Source organism: Numida meleagris, chromosome 14 (assembly GCF_002078875.1).
Source record: "Numida meleagris isolate 19003 breed g44 Domestic line chromosome 14, NumMel1.0, whole genome shotgun sequence".
Taxonomy (NCBI): domain Eukaryota; kingdom Metazoa; phylum Chordata; class Aves; order Galliformes; family Numididae; genus Numida; species Numida meleagris.
In genome coordinates, this window is record NC_034422.1 from 3,842,487 (window position 1) to 3,865,079 (window position 22,593).

At 40.8% G+C, this 22,593-nt stretch overlaps 1 protein-coding gene across 4 annotated transcripts in view; it reads left to right on the top strand.

The window, feature by feature from the left end:
• TMEM132D (transmembrane protein 132D) overlaps positions 1–22,593 on the top strand; it is a 229,164-nt gene that overhangs the window by 173,798 nt on the left and 32,773 nt on the right. For all 4 annotated transcript variants that reach the window (XM_021413020.1, XM_021413019.1, XM_021413018.1 and 1 more), the window contains one exon: positions 19,967–20,110. In XM_021413020.1, the coding sequence (XP_021268695.1) occupies positions 19,967–20,110 (144 nt within the window). The remainder of the gene's footprint in view (positions 1–19,966; positions 20,111–22,593) is intronic.

The following is a 22,593-nucleotide window of genomic DNA, read 5'->3' on the forward strand; positions in this document are numbered from 1 at the left end:
CACAACTCTTAGGTTTTTTTTGGTTGTTGTTTTTTGTGTGTTTTTTTTTTTTTTTTTTTTTTTTTTTTTTTTTTTTTTTTTTTTTTTGCTATTGCAGAGAAAATTAAGAGGACGATTACTGTTGTCTAACTTCTGGAGATAGGGTTTAAGACCTGGGGATTCATGAAGCAGGCTCTACTCATTAATGTAAAATCTTAGATAGCTTAGCTTAGGAGAGGCAGAAGATGGTACATATGAAGTAATACTCCCTTTATGTTTGTTGTCACTGTGTTATCACAATTAGTTTCAGAGTTAGGTTTGTGTTTCTTAAAGAATGAAGATATTTTCAGACAGATCAAAGAAAATGGCTCTTCGCTGATTTCCTCCCCTAGATGGAGACTTCTGAAAATCCTACTCTTCCAGTTAGTTGAGTTCGTATTGGGAATTTTAACTTTAAAATGGGATTCTGAATGGAGAATAGTGGGAAAGCACATGGGAAGAATATCACTTTTTGGCCCTCAGAGCAGCATCTGGGATAGAAACAGAATGAGCCAAGCACATCTTCAGGCACAGTCTGCTGCTTTGAGAGTGTAGTTTTTCTCCTACATCCATCAAACAGGACCAGAAAAGCATGAAGTATCTTTTTCTTCCCTTCTGCCTCTTGTTCCGACATTAGAAGCGCTGCTTTCAAGCGAACATGCAACTTTTTTTCTTCAAAACACATTTAAAAAGTAGCATATATTTTTAAAAAATGCCAAAATACCAGGGCATTCAAAGTTATTGTCAAAGAGTAACAATTCTTTCTGCTGTCAAATAGTGAATCTCAGCACAGGACTGTTCTCCGAAGTTTTCAAGTTACTTTAGGCAGCGTTCAATCCCAGCAGTCAGACACCCGCGGCATTATAGGAACTGAACTGATATTCTGGCAGATGGGAAAATCTGGGGATCTAAATACCGGTATTAATCATTCTGTCAGATTTAAAATTGATTCTTGCACATTTTCTGCTTACTCTGTGTTAGCAGAAAAGTTTTCTTTAGATGCACGTTTCAGAACTGTTCATTTAACCAGAACAAAATCAGAATAAAACTAGTCAGAGTATAATGTGTATATCATCTGTAATAGCTCTGATCAAAGGCAGAACTTCTCAATATGCCATTGAGAAGCATCGTGACACTGATCAAGAGCTGGCTAGAATCTCATGAGATTTGAATAGGCAGGATGATGACAAGGTGTGTGTAGAAATTGATCGTCTGGCCTCACATTTTAAAGTTTTTACCATGGGTGTTCTTGTCTTTTTCTTTTTCAAATACTGTCATTTTGTTCTTAGAAATTCTTTAATTCTTTATCAGTCATCATTTACTTAGAGCTTCCAGGTAGGGTTCAAGTGTCACCTCTTACTCATATGTAACTATGGTAACAGGGCAAGAATTAAAATTTGTGGTCTTCCAATGCACATTTTGCCTAGGGTTAATAATGAGCCCAAAGTTGGCAGCACTGAATATCCCCAAGCAATTACAGAAGGACTAAAAGGAAAATGAAGGAAGATGAATGATAGCTCTGGACATCAGAAACCATCTAGAAAAGAAAGTGAGTCCTCCTGTGATGCGTGGTCAGCAGTCTCCATGCCATCCCTTCCTGTCCAGTGGCTCAGCCCTCATCAGACCCAACGCTGAGCCATTCTGGCTAAGTCAGCAGAAAACTAATGCAAAAAAAATGTCCACTTAACTCTTTGTTAGTACAGCAGGGACAGTTGATCTGCACAGGGGATGAGAACTAGGATAGAGACAGGGCTGCGGTTGTCATCTTTTGCATTCCTTGGGGAAGATTTATATTCTTATTTCGCAGTAACAGAAAACTCAGATCCTGCTAGCTGCTGCGGGAGAAAGTGCTCCGAGGCCTCAGCTCTGCCTGCTTGCTGGCCTTCATCTTTGGTCTGTGCTTCTCCCTTTCCCAGGAAGGATCTCAGATTCGTGGTTCCTTGGCACAAACCACAAGGCTTTAATTCCCCCTCCTCTTTCCAACTGCTGTGGACCTGATTAATTATCTTTTTCAGGGTGCTGGGGCTCACAACTCACAGCCGAACTGACCTCCAGCATGGCACTGCTCTAACTGCAGCTGGCACTTCAGCATACTGCAGCGCATGGAAATGTTTCATGAGGTTCATTACACTTGCAGGGAGGCAAAGCTCAGCTCCAGCATTCTTCATGGGCATGAAGATGTCCATGAAGAAATGTCCATTTCCAGTATGGGCATCTGGAATATGGAATTCCTTCTCTTTGAACAACACTCTGTAGGAGGACATTAGAGATGCTGCAGTCAGGTTGTCACCCAGATGTGATACAAAGTTCTGGTAGGATGCCTCTAGTATTAGGAGACTGTAAATGCTTTCACCCTCTGACTTAATTAGAAGTAGATTATATTGGTTCATTGTAAATGTGCTCCTGACATCATTCTTTGCTTTCACTGTGGTCTGGGTGGGTAGCTTTCGTCTGCTTGTAGTCTTTAGCAACCATAAATGCAACTGAACCTGCATGAAGTCTCTGCACACCACCCACACGTGGCCTGGAAAGGACCAGGTGATAATGTGAATACAGATTAAATTTCATTTTGAGTATTACTTTTCTGATTGCAATTTCTGGTCCTCCTGATGAAGTGGTCTGTGTTTTGTTTGCATTATCGATGGGAATGCTTTGAAAATTGCTCTGGTGCTCAGGAGCAGGAGGAAAACATTGCTTTACAGTAAGCATTTTGAAAGAATGTTTACACCCAGAGCATCGAATTAATTTCCCTGAAGTGCAGACTAAGCTGAGCTGATCAAAACCAAAAATGATCATTGGTTTTGCACATATTTGAATACAAATAATTTAGTTTCAGATAGTCTGCAGCAGCTCATGATTATTTCCATGTTTCCTCAAGCACAAAGTAATTATTTTTTAGGCTCTGTTTTCTTGGTTTCATTAACCACAGAACAGGTTGTGGCATCCCTTTCTCTGGGATTCAGCTGTGCTCAGAGGCAGCTCAGTGACCAGGCAGAATCAGGGCACAGCCGAGACCTCACGCTTCTGAACACAGCTGGGCTTCAACAGTGGTGGTAGAGCTGCAGCACAGCATTCATGTCTTCTTTTGATTACGTGCTTGGTAATCGCTGCCCTACTCTTCAGATTTGTTCTGATCCTCATCTGTAAGAGAAGTGGTGTCATTTGGCTGGTCAAGGTGTTGGCCTGTGTCTGAGCAACTGTGCTGAGTGGTGTCAGGCCTGTCTGTAGTAGAGAGAATCAACATGTGCCTCTCCTGGAGCCATCCTGGTTGTGCTGCAGTACTTAAACAAGTTGTCAGAGGGCAGATGATCACTCAGAACTCAGTTCAGATCCTTATTCTTGGCCTGTTGGGCTTGGGAGCACTGTGGGATGTGCTTGACCCTCAGATAAAAGGAGATCTCTGGGTCATCCCACAAGATGCTCCAGCAGTGACAGTGGTGGAGGACAGATGTGCTTCATGCAGGCTGACTGCACAAAATATAGAGTCCCTGAGGAATCCCTAGTACATAAAAAGGGCATGGATTTTAAAAATGCAGAACACCATCTATTTGTTACAGCGTGATGGTTTGCAAAATGATGCTGGGACTCTGCATTTCACATATTATGCCTCACCTTTTATCCTAACAATGATTTCAAGGGAATTTCTAAGTACTGCTAATATCCTCTCTCAATAGGCAAATGTAAATCTAATTACAAGGAAGTTAAAGTAGAAAAACTGACATTTTCAAAACAAAGATCAAATTGTGATGTGAATGGTTCAAGTATGACACCCACATCCAGACTCTGAATTGCAAGGAGCCTGATCACTGCAAATGCTCATCATGCAGTTCCCAGGCAGCTTGCTTGTTTTGAATTTTAATAGAGTAAAGCCACTTAATTAAGTTTGTAAATATGGATTTAAGTGAGTAATAGCACACAAGTTTTACAGTGTTGTGCTTTGGCCTCATTTGACTTGGCCAACAGTCTTGCAACAAACGTGGTGCTGCTAAAAACCAGGTCACCCCCTTGTCACCATCATCTACTCTCAAATAGATATGGACAATCACTTATTGTTTGCTATTGGTATTTTTTTAATCCAAAGCCTCCTGCATAGGTGCCCAGAGAAAATGTAAGTGAAGTAACCATATGCATTCTTGTATCACTATCATTCATTGTCTCAACAGAATCCCAAAATATCACAGAGTTGTTGCAGATTTTCATTGGACTAGAAGAGAGATGAAGTTCTTGCCCCATTAAAAGCTGAACCTTTGTGCATGTCCTAACTTAAGTCACGTGAGTAGTTTCAATGTGAAGTCACTGAAAATCAGGAGACTAATTACTGAAATGATCAACCAAATTAGTAGCAGGGGAGCCATGTGATTCCGATGAGGTGATGTGAAAATGGCAGTGCTGAGAAAATGGATTTACTTGGCAGACATCAGTATTCAGGCTACTGAAGACAGCATTTTTGGTAGATGATGATGTAGAATAAATAAGCCTCATATGGAATCTGTTCACAGAGTTATGAAAAAGCAGAATTTAAGGTCTGAGCATTACAGTTTAATGTGAGTAGAATATCTAAACAGAGAGTTGACAGTGTTAACAAAGGTAATATTAGATTTGAATGAGAAACTTTGTACAGTTAATTAAAAATCAAAGACACAGTTATAATAGAAGTAATTATCCAAGAGTATTAAATCAGTGGCAAGTCCGAGCCCATAAAAGAATTAATCAGCAATAATTTAATATTTTATACTGAGGGCTTATATTTTCCAATAGTACCAAAATCCATTCTGCTAATACAATTCTTCAAATCTATCTATAAAAGTCTGAAAGCTGGACAATACATGGACAACTCTGTGGGAAGAAGTTTTAATTTTGCTTTTAAACTGCAATTACAGCAAACAGTACCGTTTCTATCAGGAGAATTGCACGGGCTAAGGCTAAAAGTTTTTCTGATCCAGTTCCTCAGGTCTGACAGTGACTGATAGCAAATACCATTGTAATAATGTAAGAGCAAGGAAAGCTGCTTTCAAGGCTATGTCCCTCAGCGTGTTTGTGATCCAGAAGTGTGATCTGTTTCATTATTGTGTGAATTTATCTAATTGCTCTTTAAATTGCAGTTGAAGTCAGTCTATGCAAACATTCCTGTTCTCTGCAGTAATGAATTCCATGATTTAGCTGTTATGTGGAAAAATCATCATCTTCTGTTTGTTTTGAGGCCTGCCACCTGATGGCTTTCCTCTTCTCTTTTGTGGTGTGGTGAATCTAAGACTGTCAGCTCCCTTTCTCCAGACCAGTGATCACCCCATGGATTTTTCTCAGCTTCTCTCAGTCATCTTTTTTTTGTACCTGGCTCCTTTGGGCCCCTTCTCAATTGTTCTAGATGTGAATAGCAAAGCAAAAAAGCATGTTAGAAAGAAAAAGCAAAAAAAGTAAGTTGCTTTTCATGGAGAGGAAATTCTAATGTAGAAAGCAGAAAGGCATAAAAGAAGCACTGTCTGATGGGGAGATTGTGGTTACTGTTTACCCGCTGATAAATTACCAGCTCAGCCTAGTAAATTCTGCTCTAACCGGATCTTACTGAAGTCAGTGCAAGCCATCGCAATAACTTTGATTCTTGAAAATAACCTTTTGTTGAGCTAAACTGTTATTTTATTGGCATAGGTTAGAAGTTGTGTGCAGTTATAGCTGCAGGGCCCTTAACTCCTCATAGATTTTGAACCAACAGGAGAACCTAAGCAAATAAAAGCCAAAGTCAGATTATATCAGTCCCTTGTGTCTGGCAGCACCTTGAAGAAGAACCAAGCTTTTATTGCTGTCATCTAAAAATTTTCTTCTTTTTTTTCACCCAATAAATAATCTTGTCACAACCCAGAGCTGAGCCTACTGCAGCCATTTATCAACTTGCCTCCTGTGGGAGCAAATGTCTGGAGGCAGTCTGTGTGGCTGGTAACAGGGTGATAAACGGGCACACCAGGCACAATGTTGGCATCTGGCATGGTTATTTATCAGATCAAGTGCTCTCCATGAAAGGCTTTGTACCTTCCCTTTCCTTCCTAAGTGTAAGCTTACCTATGAACACTTTGGAAGGAAACAGTAATTGCTGAAGAGTTTTTTACTTAATTTGCAAAATTTGCAAAAATGGCTAGGACCTTGAGGTACTTTTAGTTGCATTTGCTTAAAGTTAGGGTTTATCATATCACAGCAATATCATCTTAGTTGTCAGGTTTACACTGATTTTTGCTTTGAAATCATCAGATACAGTGCGAGTCCCACTCCTTTCTAGATGTGTGACCTTGGAAACAGCCTCCTATGCAGTCACTGAACACTGCAGATAATAGTATTTATTATTATTGTGTTACAGACTGGAACTATTCAGGTTCACAACTTCATAATAACTATAGAGTGACTGGTGGTTAATATGTGATTGTTTCTCAAATTTAAAATCGAAGGAAGCTGAAGGATGCTGTTACTCTTGCACGACATCAGGAGAATTATTGGATAGAGATCTCCGTATCCACCAGATTAGGAAAATACTTCAAATGTCCTGGTTACAGAATATGTAATTTAATGTCAAGTCCGGAATGTGTTTCCTTGAGGACACTGGACTGACATTAACATAAGTTCTTTACCAATCATTCCAGGCAGATTAGACTTTAAACAATTGTTGCAGAACGTACAATATAGTCTTAAAGTCATTGAATCTGCAGCATGCATGTTCCCCAGGATATTATTACAAGAATCTTCATGTCTTTTCTCTAATGGCTTTTCGAATCCTCTGCTTTCAGCCTGCCACAACTGGCATTACAAGTGTCCAACCGCTCTCTTTTTCTCTGTTATTAATTTTTTTTTCTATTGTAAAACATTTCTGATCATTCTTCTGTCTGTCTAATTGCTTCTTAAGTTTATTGCTTTGCTGTGGTGCTTTTAGGGATTTTATTTCCCAACTGGTATTACTTTTTAACCACTCATGTAAATCTGTATCAGTTCAGACTCATGCAGAAAAAACAATTTGTCACAAATCTGCATAGGCTAAATCATCAAAGCAGAGCTTGTGGGCTCACTCCTTTCTTTCTCTTCTTTCTTCACCAGATCTAAAAATACTCTGTCTTCATTCAATTCATACCGTGCCCTGTGCTATAGTCTTCACGTATTGCTGGAGAAATAAATGTGTGGGTCGGTTTCTTGGCACATCTGCAGGATCAGCAAAGTTGTACCCAATTATACCTACAGAGGATCTGGCAGTAGTTGTCACAAGCTCATCACTCTAAAAAAGTTCTGAAGCAGCAGTGCCACTACAATCCTGGCACCAAAATATCTTCATGGGCATGGGGCTTGTAACTAGTCTTTTTGGGTAGTAAGATATTGGTTTCTGTTCCATATTAAATATGTGTATGTATGTCTCCAAATTTCCTGACCAAAACCAGATGGAATTTTGGGCCCCAGGTCAGGACCTGTAGCCTGAAAGGTGTCATCCTTGGTGTTCTCTGTGCTGGAAGTTCCTGAGAGCAGTTGAAAGACACTATAATTGATAACAGTGAAGCTAGAATTTGCAGTCCAGTGGGTTAACATCCACCAGCATCACCAGTGTTGCCAGTCTGGTGATAGCAGTGGCTGGAGGCTGTGGCCACCAGCACTGCTAGAGCTGGGTGCAGTGGTGGGAGGTACCGTGCTCCTCAGCTGTGGGATGGTGGTGTTATGCCAGAGGTCAATGTCGCCTACTTCTATTCCTAGAGGTGTCAGGGCCCTTCACAATGTGTGGCACGGGGAATAGATGAGTTCACCCATGGTGGCATAAGGGTCTGTCCTCTGTCTTGCCCAAGCAGATACCACTGTCCTTATTCAGTCCCTGCCATGACTTTTTTCTATGGACATACTGCGACCCAAATTCTGCCCCTGGGCACCATGGTGTCCTCATGAAGGTCATGGTCACATGTCCCAGAGCAGACTTTGGCCCCATTTGCCATATGGGAGCTGGAACATTATATATTTTTTTTTCCCTGAATGTCCCTATTGTTTATTTTTGTGTTTCTGTTAAAAGTTCAAATGAAGAGCTAATTACTGACCCAGCAGAGCCGGCTGGCTGCAGGCATCCCTGCTGTGAGTCTGCTCATGAATGAATTTTTGGTTTTGAGGCAGGTTTCCAAGGCCCCTGCGATGGTCCCAATTTAGCTCTGTTTGTTTATTACTTGACATTCCTAAAAATGAATGTACTATTGAAACTACAAGGCCAATCTGTAAGGAAGCATCAAAATAGGTAACTTAGCCACTTCTCCTCTGCAGAGTGACCAGGACAGCATGAATTCTCTTGCTCCTCACAAACTTCTTTCCTCTCTGAGAAGTAATTTATAGACACAGAGGGAACTGAATCTATATATGCATTTAAAATCACCACACATGCACCTTGATTTACTTGTTCTGCTGGCAGATCTTGCTTGGCTTCACAGAGCTAAACCAAAATGGCCAGAGATGAGACAAGAGGAGAGGAACGAACGTGTTTTAGAGTCTTTCAACTTTCTATAGTCACTATGGCAGAGATGAGGTTTAAAGAGCACAGTAATGTAGTAGCTCTGCAGGTGTCCTGGGTAAAAACATGGATGTGCAGGTGAAAGAGCAGACTGGTAGGCATTAAAAGCTGGGAAAATTGCAGAAGATGATAGAGCAGCTAGGTGGGATGGGGCAAAAGTGTCACCTTTGAGGTAAAAATGAGGCCTTGTGTGCCTGGATTATGAGGCTCATCGATGCTGCATGTTTGGTGTGGGAGCTTTGGGCAGTGCTGGGCAAGGCAGCAGCAGAGAAGGGCAGTCCTGTGTGGATGTCCATCATCATGACAGGTGCATCAGTGTGGCTAATGACACCTCTGCCCACATGAATGCAGATTCAGAAGGGTCACGGTAAGCATGCGGCTAACAGAGGATGTGTGAGTCACCAAGGCAAACTCATGGCAGTAGCCTAGTATGTGAAAATAATTAGATGTCTCCCAGCAGGGCTTGAAAATACAAAGAAAACTGCATAAAGCACTGGCAGACGGACCTCAGCAGATGTGTCATCCCACATTACAAGATGATATTGAAGTTGTTTTCAGGTGTGAATTCGTTTGTTGATAAAACAGCAGAAGCATACTCAGAAAATAAAACATCAAATCTCCTTTTGTTCCATCTGTTCTGCCTTCCTCAGAGGGCTCTGATGGGCCTGATTCCCACAAGGCCTGTGTCTGGGGAGGCTTTCTGCAAAAACCTTGCTCCTCTGTACGTAATAGACACATCACTTATACCTCGGTGATAAGCACTTAGAAATATTTTTTCTGAGAAAAATTATTTTGACTTAACTGCTGGGATCATTGACTCACCTATGCCTTCCTAATCTGTAGTATCAATATTTCCAGTTGGTGCAGAAGCTGGCGAATGTGGTTATGTGGGAGGAAGAGAACAGACAGCAGAGCACTGAGAGCTGCGCGTGTGAGCAGGGAGATCTCACTGCTGGAACTCCAGCTGCAGTCCTGTGCTGTGCCAAGGTGGCTACTTGTGCCATTTTGCACATTTACATATCCTGTGTCCTTTATTAAATTCAAGTAGAACAGTAGTTTTCTCCTATTTTCTTTAAGAGCAGAACCTTCAATGTAGGAGCTGCATGGGAGATTGCCTCCTTCCCTCTCCCCTCCCCCTGTTCAATTCCTTTGATTCCTTCCCACTTCCCATCTCCTGCCATTACCAGCCTCAGCTCCCTTTCACTTGTCTTTTCCTGGCTGGAGCAGTACAGAAGCGCGTTTGTGGCCAGAGCAGAGCGCTGGGACAGCAGGGAGCCCTTGGTGACCCAGGGCCCTGGCCCTGCTCTGGTGGCAGCCGTGGCAGAGAGGCCAAGGGAAGGACACAGATGTTGTCACTGCATGGCTGTGGAAAGAAGAGGGTAACAAAAAAGGAGCTGTCAGATTGTTTGCTGGATATGTCCACATCACAGTGCTTGCTGTGATCTGTTTCTTGTTGGCTGGACCCTGAGGAGCTGTATGGCAGATGGGAGCAGGGTTCCCTGGCTGTCCCCTTTCATATTCCCTTTAACCCACCGAGTGCACGGGGCTTAGTGCCATGTGGGAGAGGGAAAGGGTTGATGTGCAGCTCAGAATACAGCCCAGGAATGACAGCAGTGAGGAAAGAAAGAGAGGAAAAAAAGTATATTAGGCAAGGGCTGTGATTTGTTTGGGGATTTTTAATGCCTCTCTCTGTGAAAGCAAAGCTTTTTCAGTCAGTTTGACTCTAGTTATTCTGGCTCTGCTACACATTGCACCAAATATTTACTCTGCTAAATTGCATTGCTAGAATCTCATTGGCATCTTTTCTTTGAAGTGATCTCCTAGAGCTTTCATTTTGTTGCTGGAAATCCCGACATCATATCCCATCGTCTGCCCCTGACAGAGCTGCAGACCCCTGCGGGCACAAACCTCCACATTCAGCTCCTTCACTGCAGGCCTGAGAATCAAAAGAGCCTTCGTGCTGGCACATCAATCTGGGAGCCACGATGCTGACCCTATGTGTGAAATTTTGATTGGGTTTAGGTAATTTTGCATGACGTGTCCCTACCAGTCTCCCAGGTCTCAGCAATTCAGCAGCATCAGACACAGTGTATTGGTATACCTTAGGCCCAGCTCTCCCAGTCCTGCTCCTCCGAGAGGTCCTCCTTTGGCAATAGGACATGCCTGTCCCCCCTGCAAAGATGTCTGCACAGGGAAAGCAAGGAATCCCTACCCAGGTTTGTTGGTTTGCTTTTTGAGTAAACCTTGGTTATCAGCTAAAGCAGTCTGTCAAGGGACCAAAATCAAGTATGCACACACAGCTTCATGGAGTTACAGTTTGGAGCCTGTGAATTAATTAGCAATTTCTCTGAAGAACTGCCTGACAATTCGCAGCCTTCATAGCTGCTTGACTTTGATAAACAGACAACGTACATGGCAGCTTCCTGCGATCACAGTAGCACTGCAAACCACCAAAAAACAAAGCAGGACTTGCCAAAAGCAAGCTAACACAATTCCTAAATGCTAGACATTAAAGCAAAATGTCATTTTAAGTAAACTAAAATTTGCATTTACTCTACAGATAGAAAAAAAAAAGTGAACTCCCATGAGAGGATTTGACCCCTCATCTACCTGAGAGCAAAGGGGATCCAGTATGGCTTGGGCGGCTTGCTGGTACCATTACAAACTGTCCCATTCCTGAATAGTAGGAGGGCTGTAAATAAGAGCACTAAAACCAAAGGCAATATGTCATATCACCCCTATTTTGTTCTTGCAGTTGTAGGCTGTGCTTGCCACGTCTCACCCCCATGACAGCAGTTACCTTTGTTGGTTGGTTCAGCAGCTAGAGCTCAGGTCAGAAGTGTGCGCTGGATGCTGTGTGAGTACAAAAACCAATAACTGTGGCAATAGGAAGGACTGACAGCCTGTGTCATTAACCCGTGTTACTTTTTTCTCTGCGGCACAACCCAGCCACTGGCTGTTTTCTCTTTTTAACTGAAACATTGTGATTGCTGTGCTTCATATTTATATGCAGCTTTGTTTCACTGCTTGTCCTCACCAAATTGTTCACTTCTTCTGGAGCAGAACCTCCTCCGTCTCCATCATAACCCTGTTCCAATGCAGTAATGCTCTTAGCTTCAAGAAAGACCAATTTGAGGATTTCAGAATTAAATAGCTTGAAGAGTAAATATGCCAGTAGAGCTCTTAGTTTGTATTTTCATTTTTATCTTGCAAAGAGGCTACCTGCTGCTCCAGGAAAGATCTGGACATCGCAGTTTATTTTTCTAGGACCGTTACAAGCTCTGTTTTGAAATACTTGTATGTCAAGTATAGCATGAAATGAAGTTGTTCACGCTAATTCAGGAAATGAGATACAGCCTATAATACTCAGTTTTGGAAACAACTGCTGCCCATGTTGTATGCCTGCTGTGCTCTTTGTGAAATCCCAGTATGGAACGGCAGCCTCTGAGCCTAATTTGTTCTGAGATAAGCAAATATTGATAAGTCAGCTTCAGTGAGGAAGCACCTGCTTGCAAGACTAATAAATTGGCCCTATGTCTTTGCTGAGCCACCATCATATCTTGGTCAGGCTGCAGGTGCTCTGTGGAATTTTCATGGTGACTCTTGGAAACTCACCAGCTCGGTTTTGTGTGTGACCTTTTTGGCGCATCAATATTTGACTGAACTTCAGAGACAAATATGCACTCCTCCTGGACTTTCTGGACTGCTCTTACAATTTCCCACTAATTTCTTTGTTTATGATGTTTCCTAGACTGAAATACCCCAGCAGTCACAATTTCTCAGAAACAAAAACTTCTAAAAAAAATTCAATATTTAGCCTGTAGTATAATTGGCTTGGCACCTGTAAATCATTGAAAAGGTGGTGATTGATTCTCAGAAAAAAATGATTATCTAGCAGGCCTACTAGAGAGGCAGCTATATTTCATCATTAACTTTTAGCAGCCTTTGCAGAACCTGGATAGGAGACTTATGATTTTAACGTCACCGATTCCTCCAGTATTTAAATGAAGTACTTTTTCAAACTACAAAACATACATGGTTCTGTGAAAACTGAAACATAATTAACATTGCAGTTCATATTGGATTTAGCCCATGTTAGTTCATTGCTAATATTGTTTAGTAAGAATTTATTAGTTAAACTCATTATTTTTGTTTACACTTTCAGCTAAAAAGGCAATTTGAAAGAATGTTTTTAGCTGACAGCTCTGGGGAGGATTGTGTTATAAAACAGGGTACCAGGGCTGGAAATTATTTTCATGTTTGGAATAACTTTGTGTGTGATTTGTGCACGGCTGGCTGGAGGGTGTGTGTGCATGCATTGCTCTTACAATTCACCACTTGCTCCTTTTTGCATATGTTTTGGCTTAGTAAAAGAGAAGTTCACTTAAGAATAAGATGTATCAATAAAAGAGGTCATTTTTATACATCGTATGTCATAAAGCCAGTAGCCTCCCCTTGCTTTTGCAGGAGACTGTGTCTCCGGTTATTCTCTTCCTCAAAATTTCTTGAGACTTTACTCTCAGATTCTCCCCTGAAATATGAAATGGTGTGAATGTCACCTCTCAGAACAGCAGTATGAGATGGTCCTTGTCATGCCCCAGGATCTGGTCTCATGCTGCATCTTCTGCAGACAGCAACACACAGTTGCAACACCTCACCGATGTGACAAAAATCTTACCTGAGTCCCCTAATCATACTGGTGATCTAGGATTAGAAACCAAGAGGGTGAGAGGATTAATCAGTAATAAGAGGTTAAATGCATGTAATGTTTGGAAGAAAGTGGCTCTTGTGTTACTTCCTCTCTATGCCAACAATTTTAGGCTTATTATCATATGTAAACGAGGTAGGAAAAATAATTCAGCTAATCAAACATGGATTTTGCTTGGCTTTGAAACAACTGCCAACAACCTGAAATTTGTTTGTTTGCTCAAGCTGAAGTTTCATAATGTTCCCAGGCAATGTAAACACAGCCTGGAGATTGGTCCCCCACCTCTCACCCCAAGTGTGCCTCCCCAGACCCTCCCTGTGCCTGGACTCCCATCTCAGTATGGTGCGGTGATATGGAATAGGGAATGGATCTGGCAGAACCCTCCCACCCTGAAGCAACAGAAGAGATTGATTTTTGGCCACATGGGTTCTTTAATCTTGCTGGTTCTGTATAAGCATTGATTCTGCCCCAGTGGAGGAGGTGTGAGACGGTGGCTGGAGGAGACACCCCCCGTTGCACAGCATTCTGAACATTTCATGGAATCACAGCCTGAAAAAGAAGGAAAAATATATTCAGACATTAATTCTGCCACCCATTTCTTTCTCAGCCAAGGTTTTGCAATCACATTTTGCTATTAAAAAAAATCCATTTTTCCGTGTCTAGCAGCTGTGTGGAAGACTCAGAGTCAGCAGGTAGATCTATCCAGAGGAGCACACACCTGGGTTTCATTTTCTGTTCCTTTTTGCCCTGTGTCCTGAATCTGAGCATATCTGAGCTGTCTTGCCGGTACTGAGTTAAAGCAGAAACCATTTAAGTAGCAATTTCTTAAATAAAACATAATTAATATGCTTTTCTACTCCTCTCCTATCTTCCATTCTCACTTCAGATTTCTCTCTTCGCAATGAAAAGTGCACACATTAAAACAAACAGTTAGTTTTGATGTTCATGTCAGTATTCTCACATTTCTGCATTCAGGTCTCACTGTTCTCACACTGGCAATACTGTCAGTTCTTTCATTTATATTACAGACTTCAGAAATTATTTTGTGTGTTTTTGTCTAGCCCCAGTTCCTTTGGGCTCAGGAGAACTGCAGCTAATTTTTCAATTTCTCCTTTTTTTATTTTTTTTTGCATCCTAAAAGATTAGGAACTGCAAGGCAAATAAGGAATTCAGCGTTCTCTTTCATTTACTCCAGGCTTTTAGACCAAACACAATGACATTTTAGGCCCGAGCTCAAGCTGTTTGCAAGCTTAGAGCTGACAGTAATGTAATACAACCAAGGAAATTTGCTTTGGAGCATTTCGGCTCCTCTCTGCCACCGTGTATCTAGCCTCCCCAGCTGCTTCTAAAACTTGTACTTCAGCTGCCATAATCTTATCATTAAAGGTGGATTTAAGTTTTAAGAACCTATGAACAAACCTTTGTACTTGCAACCAGAAGCTGGGAGATGACTCTGCATTTAAGGTGCAAGCTCAGCTTTACTTTCGTGTCGGCCGCTAATCCAGAACAACCAAGTGTTGTGCAATGCGACCTCCCGGCAGCTCCTTCAGAGATGCATCTTTATCACTCAGATGCTGCTTTCTGACTTCTCAAATCCCTCCTATGTTGTTGTTTTTGTTTCCTACCCTTGCAGTGGTCACACAAGGAAAAAAGCTGAATTTGACCACATCCGTGAGGATGTCAAGCATTTATACTTTATTGGTTTAGAAGCTTACTAAATTTAAACAGAAGCATTAACATGGCCTTAGGCTCTCTTGACAGTTATAAACTCTTCCTTGGGGGGATTTCGGTAATGCTTTCTAATCAGCTTAAGGAGTTAATTAAACAGCTGTCACTTAGCTTCTTAATTCTGAGACTTGATGCTAAATAAGATTTGAAATTAGTTATGCATGACTGAGGCGTGGATCCTCTGATACAAATAGGATGGCTGCTAGCTGAAGAGGAGGAAAATCTGGGCCTTTAGAAATAAATAATAGAAATATTTGTGGTGGTGCCCTGGATTAATGCTCTAATGGCTGATTAACGAGAAGAACAACAGCAACAACAACACTGTGAGGAAAATGGAAGGTCTTAGTGTCCAAACAGGACAGATTTCCAGGCAGCCATTCATTCCCACTTGGTGGCATGCCCTTTGCTACAGGAGATTTCCATGATCATTTTGATCTCCTCCCTATTGCAGTTTATGGATGGCAAACCCAAAAGCCAAGATACCTATTGAAAACAAAATGAACCAAGCATCATTTTAGAAGCTAGGCATTTAGCCTGGAAATAATGTATTCCACTGCTGTAATCAGAAATGTAACTGGAGATCTGCTGTGCTTATGGAACATGATTCGTAGAGCTGCGGTGTCTTTATAATGCTTTTTCCCTGTTTATTGTGGTAGGACTTGTATTCCTCCTCCTGAAGGGTATGAGCTGCAGATCAGCCCAAGTTGTTCTGAAGAAATATGTCTGGAGGTCTTTTTGGAAAGCAAGCTGGTACCTTCTTGCTGCTGCTTGCGGTGGCATGAGGCTTGTGAGGGCTAACAGGGATTCAGTATTACAGCGTCCTGAATCTTGCTAAATGCTCCTGGAAAAGAATGCTGACAATCACTACCAGCTTTTTCTTTGTATTTTGCTATTAAACAAAATGTTTCTGTTATAAACCTGATGTGGAGCCTCAAAGCTAAGCATGGTTCAGTCGTATATTTATTTATTTTAAAAGTCATTATTGATGCAAACATTAGGAAATGTTGTTTACAGGGAGAGAACAAAGGGAAGAAAAGAAATTCCTTAAGATTTATAACGATATTGTTAAAGTCCTTTCTTTCACCCCAGGAATTATACGGCAAAAGATATCCGAAGGGAAATTAAATTGCAGAGAAGCTACCAATTAAAACTGAAAAACTAATAGGTGTTCCCTTCTGCATTTCTACTTAAATAGATACTTACTGCATGCATCTTCTGAATATGCTTCTGCTGGAGGGCTTAATATGCTCAGTTATTTAATATGAATCTCTTCAGTAGGCAAAGAATGCTCACTCCAGAATCTTCTTGAAAAATATTACCATTTTTTTAACACAATTGTAATTTCAGAATAAAGATTACCTGGTCTTCTGTTTCTATTACTAGAGAAAAATGCTTTTCTCTGATTGCTATTACTGTTTTCTTTGGTTGTTTTAGGGGATCCGTGTATGTGAGTTATGCTATGTAGTGGTTAGAAGAAGATCAGCAACTTTTTAATAGCTGCTCAGGAAATCAACCTTATGGGGTCTGAGTATTTAGCTACAGCTTTGCAAAACCTGTAGGTATTCCCATCTTGCAACGCCCTAACATGACATCTCACATAATCTGTGTTAGTTATGGATAAAGAAAGTAATATTTCTTCCAAATATTCTGTTATCACTTAAGCAGAAAAAAGTAACACTTAAATTAGAAACTATTTAGATTTATAGCTTCTACGTGCTGAGACTCTGATCCATAAATCTCTATGTAGCTAAATAAGCATCATGTTTGTTTCCTCAAATGAAATAATTTTCATACGCTTTCACCATGGGAACATTAAGCCCTTTCTACCATTAAACAAATGACTGAAAAAACATTTTACTCTGCCCCTCTCTGCATAAATTGGTGTAAATGGTTATTATGCCTCTACCTTGAAGGGAGAGATGCAAACCAGGTGCCTAAAGAAATCATCCTCCAAGCCCACGCACATGGAGATACTGGAGACTCTGCATACAGAATGTACAGCTCAGTTAGTCCAGCTCAGATCTGCACAGCTGCAGGTATTGCCTGCCTGCTTTGTGTTTGTTTTGCTTTAGAGGAGTATTGGGTGATTTGTTTTCCTGGGACTGGGCACATGCTTACTGATGGAAAATCACTGTAGTTTTTTCCATGAACTCTAGATAATAATTTTTTTTTCACCCCTCTCTTTTCTTTTGGAGAAGTAAAGGATTATGGCTGTTTTGGACATCTTTATGACTGCCTAAGAATTAGCAGCACTGTCATATGCTGTGCATTGTGCTGATGGGACTGTGCACAGTTCTATAAACACTTTGGTTGTTGAACATATATCTAGAACATGGATACAGACAAAAGCTGGAAAACCTTGAATCTGGAACCTTTGATTTTAGATAGAGACAAAACATGAATTTGCTTCCTTCTCTTACAATCAGCTATGCATACACTTATCTCCTGGTGTTTAAGCATTCCCATTAATGACTTCAGGATTATTGCCATGATTGGTTGAAGTTCAGCTGTGTTGGACTATGGCTCTGGGGGCAGGATGTCAGTAATGGAGCTTTGAAGCCAGCTGAGACTTTGGACATGCAGAAATTCCCTGTGCATTAGATGTGTTTTTAAAAGGTGACTGAGAAGGAACGCAGGCTAGTGACAGTGACGTAGCTGATGTACTGAGTAACGTGGTTTTGCATGCATTTCCAGAGGGCAGCAGGTGTCACGTATATTAGGATGTATTCAGTATGTCCAAAGTATTCAGAACGTCCAAAGCCAGGACTCAGGATTTGGAAACTCAAAAGAAATTCATGAAGCTTTTGAGAAACATTATCAGTTACTAGCTCTTACCAAGGGAAATTACATTTGCCTTTGGTGAGCAGACCTCATTAATCACACTGTTTCAGAGGCTTGGTTATTAAACCTCTCTTTACTTTATAAAATAATTACAAGGTTCATTTTATAACGTACTGACTGGGAGAAGAAGGGCATTCCTGCTTGGGGGAGCAGGTATTTTCAGCTTGGCACCAGGTGCAAGCAGCTAGACATGTGGTATGGCCTCAGTCCCAAAGAAAAGAGATTCATGCCCAAGTGTTTGTGAGATCGGAACCTAGTGCTTGGATTCTGTAATTATCATGGAAGCTCAATAGCACTTGTTGTGTCAAACTGCCCCCGTTTCCAGCTCAGTGGAGCCTACGGGAGAGTGGCAATTGGATCTAAATAACTCACATGCAGTAAGTTTGCTGCTAAGCTCAAATCTGAAATATATAAGAGAATCTGGAAACTTAATTGTGAATCTTCCCAAGATCTCAGTTGCCTGAGTAATATATCCTCTTCTGAGGACAAACGTGCACTCATGACAGATGGGCCTTACAGTACAGTTCTCATCTTGATATGAATTATAATTTCAAAATGTCTGAAGGGCTTTTGTGCTGAGGGAGGGAGAGGATTTTCGTAAGTTCTCTTTTTGTGAAAGCCTATTTCACCCTCCCTTAAAGATGACGGTGAAGATGGGGAAACTTTAGCAAAGCAGCTATCAAAAGAGCATGAGTTTTTTCTTTCTTTAAATATTGCTTTGAGTCTGAATAAAGTATCTCTATTTCTTTAAGTGATAAGAAGAGGTCTCTTTGATCCATAACCTTTAGAGGAGAGCTTCTGTCCTTAGCCCAAGAGGCAGTAGGGGGAGTCATCATCTCCCTGTAACTCAGTTTCAATCTCTTACTTTATTGTCTTCCATGAGTGAAATCAGGTCAATCTCAGAGCTCATAGCGTGAGCTATTTAGGTAATGAGCAGTTAGCACTTGGGGGGCTTTGGAAGCCTTTATTTCACAAGAGACAGCTGAAATCAAGAGCCTCTTTTTCTACGGGATAGTCTATGATTCGCAGGCACGAGTCTGAAAAGCTAGGAGACCTTTCCTGGAGTGAGCAATATTCTACAATAAGGAGATGAAGAATTCAGGGACCAATTTGGGTTCCCTGTGCATCTTTGCACAATTCAGTGGTACTTGCTGTGCATGACTGACATGACACCCAGGTAACTGAGGTGCTGCTTAGCTCTGTGCTCTTCACTTAATCAGAATTCAGTGCTTTTAAATTAGAAGTGATAAATCAAATGGAAGGAACACATTTTGCAGTAATTCTCACAGTCATGATGTACTCATAACACATGTCACTGTGGAGTTTGCTTAAGGAGCCTAAACATTCCCAGCATCCTTCCTTTTGGGGAGAGGATGGGTTTGCATGAGCCTCATAGAACAGCTTGAGTTGGAGGGACCTCAAAGTTCATCTAGTTCCAACTCCCCTACCATGGGCAAGAAACAGTTGCAAAGAATTATTGCCCATAACTACCCAACATGAGCAAGGGTAAGTCCTAAAAAGACTGACCGGAGTCTGATTCTCTACTGCCCTGTGTTACATTAAGTCCTTTGTATGAGGCCAGAATGGTAGCACTCTAATTCCCTAGGTGGCAGAGCAAGAGAACCCAGATCTTTCCTGTCATGAGAGGCATTGCCACTAGCCATCGTCACTAGCTGTGAACTGGGGGACATGAGCTAGATCTGCCAACATTGCATCCTCAAGACCAGCCTAAAGCCTGCATTTAAGGATAGAATTTATTTCGTATGTATGCTTTTTGGGTAAAGCAGCCAAACTTAAGGTATGTTATTTTTATGTGATCAGCGTGGTCATTAGTGAGCTCAGGATGGAGTCTTCACTGTTGCTAGAAGCAAGAAACGTCTTGTTAGTATGGTGCAGCATCATGCCTTGGGTGTCAAGTTGCTCTGACACTTGACAAGCATTCATGAAAGAGTAATTAGGATATGATGAATGTCTTAACAGCCCTAAATCAGAACTGGAAGTTTGGTTCCAGGATTGAAGGAAGGAAATTTGTTCCTTCTGCCTATCATGTTTGGAATAGTTCTTAGAATTGTTTTTAGAAATTAATGTAATATGAATCTAGGTGGTATTAATGAAGTAATAGTGAAATATACTAATCAAAAGGGCTTTTTTTTGTCTCTTAGGAAGCAGAGATCCTGAACACAGCTATTCTCACTGGGAAAACAGTGGCTGTCCCTGTCAAAGTGATCTCTGTAGAAGATGATGGGACTGTGACTGATCTTCTGGAGTCTGTGGAGTGCAGATCATCAGATGAAGATGTCATTAAGGTAGGCTCATACTGCTTCATTGCACCAAGGGAGAGGCCCTACGAAACAGTGATGTTCTCTAACGTGACAAGTTCTTTCTCTTGCTAACTGTTCTACTGCTGAGAAACAAAGGTTTATTATCAGTATTATGTGTAGATTGGTTCAGTGGAGGAATAAAACAAACAGGAAATTGCATATATTCCATCCTACGTGTCAAATACTTGGAACTGTCTGTCACTTCCCACCTTTGAAAAGTATTTTCTGAGTTCATTCTACCTCTGCTTTTTACTTTTCAGTTATATGGGTTGTGCGGGGTCAGGAAAGTTGGCAGCTGATCTTCTAGAAAAGGAAATGGTTCCTCTGAAGGTAGTTTGCCACATTGGAACAGGAGTTGTGTGACTCAAAGCTCATGGCTTTTCTTGGTACTAAGATGGTAGTGTACTGAAAACATTAGCTTTGAATTTGTAATTGTCTTTGGCTGCTAGAGTGCCTCATAGAAAGCATGTTGCCTACCAGTTGTGGACTGGAAACTACTTGATAAGACACTTGACCAATGGATTTACTCTGTACAACAGCTGTATAGGCTGAACTTCTTTGAAGGATAAGCAGCAGGAGGCAATGTACTGCTACTCATGCCTTTTACTCTCAGTTTATGCTTCTTTAGTGAACGGTGTGGAGAACGCTTGCAGGAAGCTTTCTAAGCCGCCATTTTACTGCTGAAATCTTAGGGTCAGGATGGACCCTCAAGAGATGTACTGATTCATGAAGTCATTCATCTTATTCCGGTAAACATTAAAGTTTATAAGAAGCCCTGCATATTTCTACTCAGGTTGGTTAATGGTTCACATATGTTAATTGTAGTGGGAGCCACAGTCAACCATGATGATTGCTGGAGATAAAGGGGAAGGCATTCCAGCATGGAAATGGTGGATCTTGTACAGCAGCTTATATGCTTTTGCAAACTTGACCATGACTGTCACATGAGAAGACAAAGTGAGAGACATAGCTACAAATAAATGTTCTTTTTTTTTTTTTTTTTTTTTAAACATAACCAGCATCTCACAAAATGATTAAAAATACTCCAGGCCACCCCTTCAGCTGCTGGAAACCACTGTTTTCCCATTAACTTTTGTGAACTGCACCATATTGAGGACTTGGCCTTTGTGAAATTTGCCTTAGACTAAAACTGACTGGGATGCTAAGCATTCTTCTTCTTACGTTAGTTCATTTTACTTTAGATTGAAATGGCTGAGGGTATTGTTTATCTCCAAGCAGGCCTCTCTGGGCCCCATTAGCTGAAAAAGACTCTTCCTGGTGGAGGTAGTTGTCTTTAAAGGAAAAGAAGAGTGCTGTCATATGTTACTGTCATATGGGAGAACTGTTGGAAGTTTGATATGTAACTTTATGTCACAGAGAGAATGACAACGGGGAGCAGGGTAATTGAAGAACAGAGCTGGGTATGGATTTAAATGATCTCTCTTGAACTTTTTCGAAGCAGATTTAACTTTTTGTCAAAATGTTGCAAGGTTGATACTTATTGGACTTGTTTTAAGCAATTTCTTCATGATAATTTCTTTTACACAAGATGAGCCCATGCAATTTAGAAGTCCATCTTCTCTTATGTTTCCATTTTAGAATCTACTCAGGTCTTCTATTTATCTGAATAGCCACCATGCTGGCATTTTCTGATTAAATGTCTTTCTGGCTGTCTTAATCCAGGCAACCTTTTTGCTTCTATGGAGCACCTTAGAATCTAATAAATCTGCCAAATACAGCAAATTGATGAACTGAATCTAAGTTTTCAAATGTAAAGAAATAATTTGTTTTTCTTGCCTTGCGTTGTGGAAGTTAATGAGCTAAGTCTTCACTCACATAAGTTAATTAACTTTTCAGTTTATTCAGAGAACTGGAAAAATAATTTGAAAGCAAATATATCATTTGGAATAGATTTTAAGCATTAATTTTATTTTCCATGGTTCTTGTTTATCAAAACGTTTTGTTTTGGCCTATATAAATCTTCAACAGTTTTATATATAATATGTTCATCTCTTACCCTGGCAAAGAGTTTAAAGTGGTAGTACTTGTTTTGTATATATCTGTCATCAATTGCAAATTCATTAATGTACCTATAAAAGTTTGTGTGCTTCTAGTATATGTACCATTGCGCACTGATGCTAATGACAAGACCTATGTCAAATAGGAAATCTAGTCAGAGATCAAGATGTTCTTGGCTTCTACAAACATCCCACTAGAGTTCACTCCTCTGCAATAGAAAGGTAGATTACAAGAGCGTTAAAATGAGTCACCAGTTTAAAGTGAGCTTTTAATTGAAAACGTCTGAGTTTTCAGTTCACCTGCTCTGTTTCAGAACAAGCCTTACTCACAGACATCTTATGTAATGAAGACAAAGTTATACAATTAGTGGCTAGCCTTCAGCATGCAACAGTAATTAGAGTTTCTATTCTCTGGGCATTAGAGAAGTGAATAAAAAATGGAAGAAAATG